Here is an 8639-nt window from a genome sequence, read left to right as displayed (position 1 = left end):
GTGTAGATTAGGTTGATCTTAGATTAAGATAAATGCTCGTCACAACATTGTGGGCTGAAGGGCCTATACTGTGCTATAATGTTCTATGTTGTTCTATGTTCTAAAACATTAAATTACATACAACTTGAACTTACATGACCCATAAAACTTTATGCTAATATACAATATTTGTTTTTTAAGCATTTTTGTCCCTTTTCAGGACATCACGGTACACATTATTGAAGTATAACATGCAATATTTTACAAATGCCACTTATTGACAACTGAGAGCAGTCTGATTGCAATTATCCTTTGGCTTTTCTTTCTTCCCTGTACCATTTTTGATTGCAAGTGATGCCTTCTTTCATCAGCCCAATTAAAACATAGGACACCTCCATTGTTTTCCTCTTCCTGTTAGCCAGCTGAGCAGTAAACATTACAACAGCAGCTGATACCTGTATAACGTCTTTAACTTTGTAAAACATTCTCACAAGCTTAACTGGAGTGTGAGGAATCAGCATTTGATACTACGCTACTGGGCAGATGACAAAAAAGGTCGGGTTTTAAGGATCATCCTGAAGGAGGAGCAGGAATAGAGAAGCAGTAAGATTTAGGGATGGAATTACAATCCTTAGGACCACAGCAGCTGAAGCATGGTTACCAGTGATGGAAATGTTAAAAAGGGAATACACAAAATACTGGAATTGTGGAACATGGAGATTTCAAACATTTGAACAGAAGAGAAGTTTAAGAGATATGGATGCAGCAAGTCCATAGGAGGGATTTGACAACAGTGGTGAGAACTTTAAAACCAAGGAGTTGCAGCATCAGGAACAAACGTAATTCAGCATACATGGGTACTGATGAAACAAGACGTTCAGTGAGTTAAGGTATGGATCACAGAATTTTGGATGAGCTCAAGTTGATGGAGGGAGGAAGATGAAAGGCCAGATGGGAAAATGTTAGAATAGAGATAATAGGCAGAGTGAGGGTTTCAGCAGCAGGTTAGATGAGGCAGAATTCAAGTTGGGCAATGTCAGTGAATTGCAAGTATTCGGTGTTGGTGATAACATAGATATAAAGCCATAAGACATAAGAACAAAGAACAAAGAAAATTTACAGCCCAGGAACAGGCCCTTCGGCCCTCCAAGCCTGAGCCAAACCAAATGTACTGTCTAAACCTGTCGGTCAATTCCTAAGCATCTGTATCCCTCTACTCCCCATCTACTCATGAAGCTGTCCGGACGCATCTTAAATGAACCTACCGTGCCTGCCTCTACCACCTCTGCTGGCAACGTGTTCCAAACGCCCACCACCCTCTGTGTGAAGTATTTGCCACATGTATCCCCCTTAAACTTTCCACCTCTCACCTTGAAAGCATGACCTCTCGTTATTGAATCCTTCACCCTGGGAAAAAGCCTGTCTCTATCCACCCTGTCTATACCCTTCATGATTTTGTAAACCTCAATCAGGTCCCCCCTCAATCTCCTTTTTTCTAGTGCAAATAAACCTAACCTAGACATAGGAGCAGAAATTTGGCCATTCAGCCCATTAAGTCTGCTCTGCCAGTCAATCGTGGCTGATAAATTTCTCATCCTCATTATTTGGCTTTCTTCCCGTAACCCTTGATCCGCTTGACAATCAAGAACCTATTTATCTCCATCTTAAATATATTCAATGACCTGGCCTCTACAGCCTTCTGTGGCAGTGAATTCCAGAGATTCCCCACTCTCTGGCTGAAGAAGTGTTTCCTTATCTCTGTTCTAAAAGGCCTTCCCTTTACTCTCAGGCTATGCCCTCGGGTCCTAGTCTCTCCTACCAATGGAAACATCTTCCCAACGTCTACTCTGTCCAGTATTCTGATTCCCCTCATCCTTCTAAATTCCAGCAAGTATAAACCCAGAGTCCTCAAATATTCCTCATATGTAAAGCTTTTCATTCCTGAGACCATTCTCTTGAACCTCCTCTGAATACACTCCAGGGCCAGTACATCCTTCCTGAGATATGGGGGCCAAACCTGCACACAATACTCCAAATGTGGTCTGACCAGAGCCTCAAAGAAACTCAGAAGTATATCCCTGCTTTTATATTCAAGTCCTCTCAAAATAAATGCCATCATTGCATTTGCCTTCCTAACTATTGACTCAACCTGCAAGTTTACCTTGAGAGAATCCTGGGCTAGAACCCCCAAGTCTCTTTGCACTTCAGACTTCTGAATTTTCTTCCCATTTAGAAAACAGTCCATGCTTCTATTCTTCCTACAAAAGTGCATGACGTCACACTTTCCCACATTGTATTCCATCTGCCACTTCTTTGCCCACTCTCCTAACCCGTCCAAATACTTCTGCAGCCTCCCCACCTGCTCAATGTTACCTGTCCCTCTACCTATCTTTGTATCATCTGCAAGTTTAGCCAGAATGGCCTCAGTTCTTTTATCTAGATTGTTAATGTATAAAGTGAAAAGTTGTGGTCCCAACACTGAGCTTTGTGGAACACCAGTGGTCACTGGCTGCCATCCTGAGAAGAACCCTTTTATCCCCACTTTCTGCTTTCTGCCAGTTTACCAAACTTCTTTCCATGCTAGCACCTTGCCTTTGACACCATCTTACTCAGTAGCCTTCTGTGCGACACCTTGTCAAAGGCTTTCTTGAAGTACAGATAGATAACATCCATTGGCTCTCCTTAGTCTAACCTGCTCATTACTTCCTCAAAAAATTCTGGCAGCTTTGTCAGGCATGACCTCCCCTTGATGAAACCATGCTGACTTTGCTCTATTTTACCATACACTTCCAAGTATTCGGAAATCTCATCCTTCACAATAGATGTCCAATTAGAGTATTTGAGCTTGAATTTGCAGACCACAGGGATTGGGTGCTGTGGGTCTGAAGGGGATTACAGGGAGATGGATGGGTAAGGCCGCGAAGTAACTTGAAACCTGGATGGGAATTTAATATTTAAGGTGTTTCTTCAATGAGGGCCAATATAAATCAGTGAGCACAGAGATCAGTGAGTGGAAATTAATTTGCAGTAAGGACACAACCTACAGAAATTTGAAAGACCTCGAGACAGGCTATAAGCCTCCAAGTCAGTTCAAAGTGAATGAGCTAAGAACCTGAAGGTGTAACCTGTGTAGATGCATGTGTGTCCCTCTGAGCAAAGTGCCCTCACATAAGCATGCAGATTGTAAATGTTCCTGAAATCCAAAATGAAGTCCTTGGAGGGCTGAAGTGGTGTGTGATTTGACCTGCAAAAACGGCAATGATATGGTGAGACAGGTAATTTGGTGATACCCAGCTATGTGGAGGGAAGGGCAGGAAGGATATTGCTGTGGAGCACACAGTGATGTTGTGGTGAAGACTAAAGTCGTCAAAAGACCGAGAGAAACAAGTGGTAAACTGCAGCTGCCAAATATCTGCTCTGACTGTCATGTTGGGACTTGCTGCTATCTCTGTGTCCGGGGAAGGAGAGGGGAATTGGGAGGACAAATTAATGTGCTCTAAGGTTGCAACTGGGAACTCAATTTTTCACAATAATCAACATTTACTATATACCTTGTAATTTGATTTGTATTGTGGTGAGATTTGTATTTTGGTAGTAATTGTTAAGTATGGCAGAAGAAAATGAATCTTGCTTCCTCAATGGATTGAGATTTTCATTAGTCCTTTTTATTCTTATTTAAAATGATGTGTTAAACATAATGTGATTTACAATTTTATTGTAATCAAGCGCTTGCAACTTGCTGTTGGTGACAATATTGTCACTGCCATGTCTCTATTCTTCCTGTCTGAATATTCCATCACGCGGTTTCCTTATCTCTCTAACAAGCAAGCACCATAAGCACTAACACAGCAGCAAGCTAACACTTGGATCTTATTGCTTCCAACTTTTCTCAATGACTACCATCCACAATAAGAAACATTTATATTAACCAATGTGAGCATTGGAAATGGTGTTGTGATGCAGCTGGATCCCCAAAGAATGTGGAGAATACCAATTGAAATGTCACTCTGCACATTTCCCAATTTCAGCTTTACCATGTAGGGTTGAACCATGTGCATTCTCTCAGCATAGGGCAGATTTGATTTGATTTAATTAGATTCCCTACAGTGTGGAAACAGGCCCTTCGGCCCAACCAGTCCACACCGACGCTCCAAAAAGTAACTCACCCAGACCCAATCCCCTACATTTACCCCTAACTAATGCACCTAACACTATGGGCAATTTAGCATGGCCAATTCACCTGACCTGCACATCTTTGGATTGTGGAAGGAAACCAGAGCATCAGGAGGAGACCTATGTAGGGTGATTGACCTGTGATTTTAGGGACTTATTAATGTTTAGATTAGATTCCCTACAGTGTGGAAACAGGCCCTTCGGCCCAACAAGTCCACACCGACCCTCCGAAGAGCAACCCACCCAGACCCATTCCTCTACATTTGCCCCTTCACCTAACACTATGGGCAATTTAGTATGGCCAGTTCACCTGACCTGCACATCTTTGGATGGTGGGAGGAAACCGGAGCACCCGGAGGAAACCCACGCAGACACGGGGAGAATGTGCAAACTCCACACAGTCAGTTGCCTGAGGCGGGAATTGAACCCGGGTCTCTGGCGCTGTGAGGCAGCAGTGCTAACCACTGTGCCACCGTTGTCCAGGGTCAAGATGAAATCAATTCACAGCTTCAGGCATTATCCAAGGCAGACAAGAAAAAAAATCGTACTTGATTGTATAAGATACGAAACATTTTCCCACCTTCTTTACAAACAGCTTGAGGACCAATACAAATAAAACTAGTAAGTTAATGTCTGGCATATACTGTATGACTGCCAATTGGCAGAAAAGACCAATTTTTAGATTGCAATTTAATCCCTGGAATCCGATGATATTTATGCAATGCTGTCACTGTTTCTGATACCATCTATTCATTTAGTTTGCAACCTTTAGCCACTATTCATTACATTACTGTAGACTCTCACAATTTTGAAGTCTGAATGTTATTCATACTTACTTTATAGTTAGTTTATTAATCTCCCTTTCTTCCTCTTCCTTCAGTTTTTCAACAAAACTATCGAGGACTGGCATTTCAAACTTAATATACTGAGCAACCTTGGAAAAAAAATCATTAGACACACATAAATCAGATACATTATACAGCATAAACCAGGAGTTAAAATGCAGACATTATAAACATCACAGAATTTACATCGTAGGTGACCTCTTCACCGAGATCCTTCTCCATCAAGAATATTCGTGCTATCTTTTCACAAGGGCCATGTAAGATCCGTGATATGAGTGGGTATTCTGAATCCTTTAATTTGGTTCTTTCTGAAATAAGAGATACAATATTAAGTTTTACTTTAGTTTTGGCTAATAAATTAAGTCAATTATCTCATGTATTATAGTGCAAAAACCAAATACATTCTGTAATTAAAATATTAGGCAGCATACCTTTTAACATACTGAGATTATTTTTGTATTCTTTTCACTAATGGTATTGTGCAAACCTTCTGTAAGATTTGCGGTCCCCTTCTTGAATCAACATGTTATATACCAACCAGTTCCTATGTTTTTTGTTAAAACTTCCTTGAAATATTCCTGTATTTACCTGATATTACTTCAGCTGATCTGTTGCCCACTTGCCACCCCTGAACAAAGTCTAAATGTCCTTTCTGATCTCACTATCACTACTGTCTGCAAACAACAGCAAACAAAATGTCAAATGAGAAAGTTGCCATTTCTCAAGTACCAGTTGTCTGTGACACTGTGTGATAAGTGGGGACTCCCATTGCCTCAAGGGAAACAGTACTTGGAAATCACAAGTCAACAGCTTAAAGAGGACAGAATGAATCTACAGGAACTTACAACAGTTAGAGCAAATCCCAAAATTGGTTTTTGAGATTGTTGGAGGGAGAGATTTTAAAGAGGAGTCCTGAGTTCAGCACCACAAATCAATCTTTGTTTGATGCCGCTTCCCACGCAGTCTGGCAGAGGTCACTGGAGACAGACTCCAAGACACTCCCTCTCTCCCAAAAAAGTATAAGATATTTAAACGTTCAGTGTCACAGTGATGACATGCAACATTGATGTCAGTGCTTCCCACCTCCCCTATGACTATTCTGCCCCTCCCCAGACCTTTGCCAACTGCACCATAGTGAGTGGGTGCTGTTTGTTACCTTCTGATGTTGTGGTTGTTTCTGGCCATAAGGATGAGGTAGTCATAACGTCATAGAAATGTACAGCAGAAACAGACCCTTTGGTCCACCTTGTCCATGCCAACCAGATATTCTAAATTAATCCAATCCCATTTGCCAGCACTTGGCCCTTATCTCTCTAAACTCTTCCTATGCATATACCCATCCATATGCCTTTTAAATGTGCTAATTGTACCAGCCTCCACCACCTCATTCCATCCATGCACCACCCTCTCTGTGAAAGCGTTGCTCCTTAGGTCTCTTTTATAGCTTTCCCCTCTCACCTTAAACCTATGCCCTCTAGTTCTGGACTCCCCTACACTGGGCAGAATACCTTGGCTATTCACTCTCATGATTTTATAAACCTCTATAAGGTCACCCCTCAGCTTCTGATGCTCCAGGGAAAATAGCCCAAACCTTTTCTTTGTCATTTATTCATTTGTGGGATGTGGCCATTGTTAACTGGCCAGCATTTATTACCTGTCCCTAGTTACCTTTGAGAAGAAGGTGGTGAGTTGCCTTCTTGAACTGCTGCAGTCCACCTGCTGTATGCTGACCCACAATGCCATTAGAAAGGGAATTCATCCTCTCCCTATAACTCAAACCCTCCAGCCCTGGCAACATCCTTGTAAATCTTTACTGAACCTTTCAAATTTCTTTCTTATAGCAGGGAGACCAAAATTGTACGCAGTATTCCAAAGGTGGCCTAACCAATGACCTGTACAGCCGAAACATGACCTCCCATCTCCTATACTCAATGCACTGATCAATGTTTTGTATTTGCCCCCCTACAATGCTTTCTATTTTTCAGTGTCCTTTCACAAGGTTATGTTTATAATATTCACAAAACATCATTGGGTGTTTATACCATCCGCTATACGTCATTGGGTGTCTATTCCATTCGCTGTACATCACTGGGTTTTTATATCACTCGGCCTTTAATAATTCCCCCTTTTGTGGGGCTTCCCTCTAATATCTACAGACATTTACCTAAATTCATTAATGTTTATTTGTTAGTTGCACTTATAATTTAAGTATAACTACATGTATAATATGTAATGGTAATTACTCAAAGAGCCTTTGACTTTGGTAGGATCAGACTTTCCCTTCTACACTTTATTAAATAACAAGGTTTCTCTTTCCCACTAAGATTTCTATGTGATTTAGTTATCTTATCCATTTCCATCAGCATGAAGGCCATGATTCTGACTGTGGAAACTGCTGCTTTAATTGACAATTCTCTTCATGACACAATTTATGTGAATATATACAGTCAATTTCCTGCATGTGCCACTTAATATCGACAGCAGCAGGAAACATTCAAGATGGCGGTGGTGTCAAGTTTGGAAGGGCTCGGACTTTGTGCCTGGACGCTCCCACTCACTTGGCCGGCCACATTCTTCTTTGTTACTTTTTTGTAATTTTGTTTCTTCATTCCTGTTTTGAACAGTTTAGCTTTTCTTCTTTTTTGTGGCTGTAGGGGCGGAAGGCAGTTGTGAGGGTCTGTGGCTGTGGGGGAGGAAGGCAGTTGTGAGGGTCTGTGGCTGTGGTGGAGGAAGGCAGTTGTGAGGGTCTGTGGCTGTGGTGGAGGAAGGCAGTTGTGAGGGTCTGTGGCTGTGGTGGAGGAAGGCAGTTGTGAGGGTCTGTGGCTGTGGTGGAGGAAGGCAGTTGTGAGGGTCTGTGGCTGTGGTGGAGGAAGGCAGTTGTGAGGGTCTGTGGCTGTGGGGGAGGAAGGCAGTTGTGAGGGTCTGTGGCTGTGATGGAGGAAGGCAGTTGTGAGGGTCTGTGGCTGTGGTGGAGGAAGGCAGTTGTGAGGGTCTGTGGTTGTGGGGGAGGAAGACAAGTGACGACAATTGCTATTCTATTCTACTCTATTCCAATCTATTCTAAATGTATAAGGCTGATTTCTTTATTCCTGCTGCCTTCAGCTAGATTTTCTGAAACCTAGACCCCCCCCCCAATGAACAAAGTTATTGAAGTAAGCTTGTTGGAATCATGTATTCCACTTTACTTCGTGGGCACCCAGAGGAATGTATTTGAAAAATCCTTTTAGTCCCTTGACAATGGAGATAGGACTTCTTAAAAGAATGTATAAACGTACCTCCACTTTCATGGACAACATACAGAGCAAATTCATCTGCAGTATTTTCCACCTGTAAAACACATCAAGAAAACTAGCTGAAATACAGTAGAGCCACAAAATCTTAAGATAGGTTTCTATATCCTTATAAACCGATCTATATTTTATAAAACTGATTTCATGCACCTCCTCTTTCATTCATACAATCTGTATCCTTGTAAATCTTAGATTGGGCAGTCAATTTTCTTAATTAAAACTCACACAACACCAGGTTATAGTCCAACAGGTTTAATTGGAAGCACTAGCTTTCGGAGAGACGCTCCTTCATCAGGTGATTGTCTGATTTTTTTCCGGTCGAAGGGTGTGGTCTGATAAGTTGACAATAGAC

The 8639-nt window shown here is 41.8% G+C and overlaps 1 protein-coding gene across 7 annotated transcripts in view; it reads right to left on the bottom strand.

Moving 5' to 3' along the window:
- rassf4a (Ras association domain family member 4a) overlaps nt 1-8639 on the bottom strand; it is a 264606-nt gene that overhangs the window by 3176 nt on the left and 252791 nt on the right. For all 7 annotated transcript variants that reach the window (XM_043678853.1, XM_043678857.1, XM_043678856.1 and 4 more), the window contains 3 exons: nt 8273-8324; nt 5184-5305; nt 4989-5086 (listed from right to left, as the gene is read on the bottom strand). In XM_043678853.1, the coding sequence (XP_043534788.1) occupies nt 4989-5086; nt 5184-5305; nt 8273-8324 (272 nt within the window). The remainder of the gene's footprint in view (nt 1-4988; nt 5087-5183; nt 5306-8272; nt 8325-8639) is intronic.

Source organism: Chiloscyllium plagiosum, chromosome 38 (assembly GCF_004010195.1).
Source record: "Chiloscyllium plagiosum isolate BGI_BamShark_2017 chromosome 38, ASM401019v2, whole genome shotgun sequence".
In the NCBI taxonomy this organism is placed as follows: domain Eukaryota; kingdom Metazoa; phylum Chordata; class Chondrichthyes; order Orectolobiformes; family Hemiscylliidae; genus Chiloscyllium; species Chiloscyllium plagiosum.
This window is presented reverse-complemented; position numbering and strand designations above follow the sequence as displayed.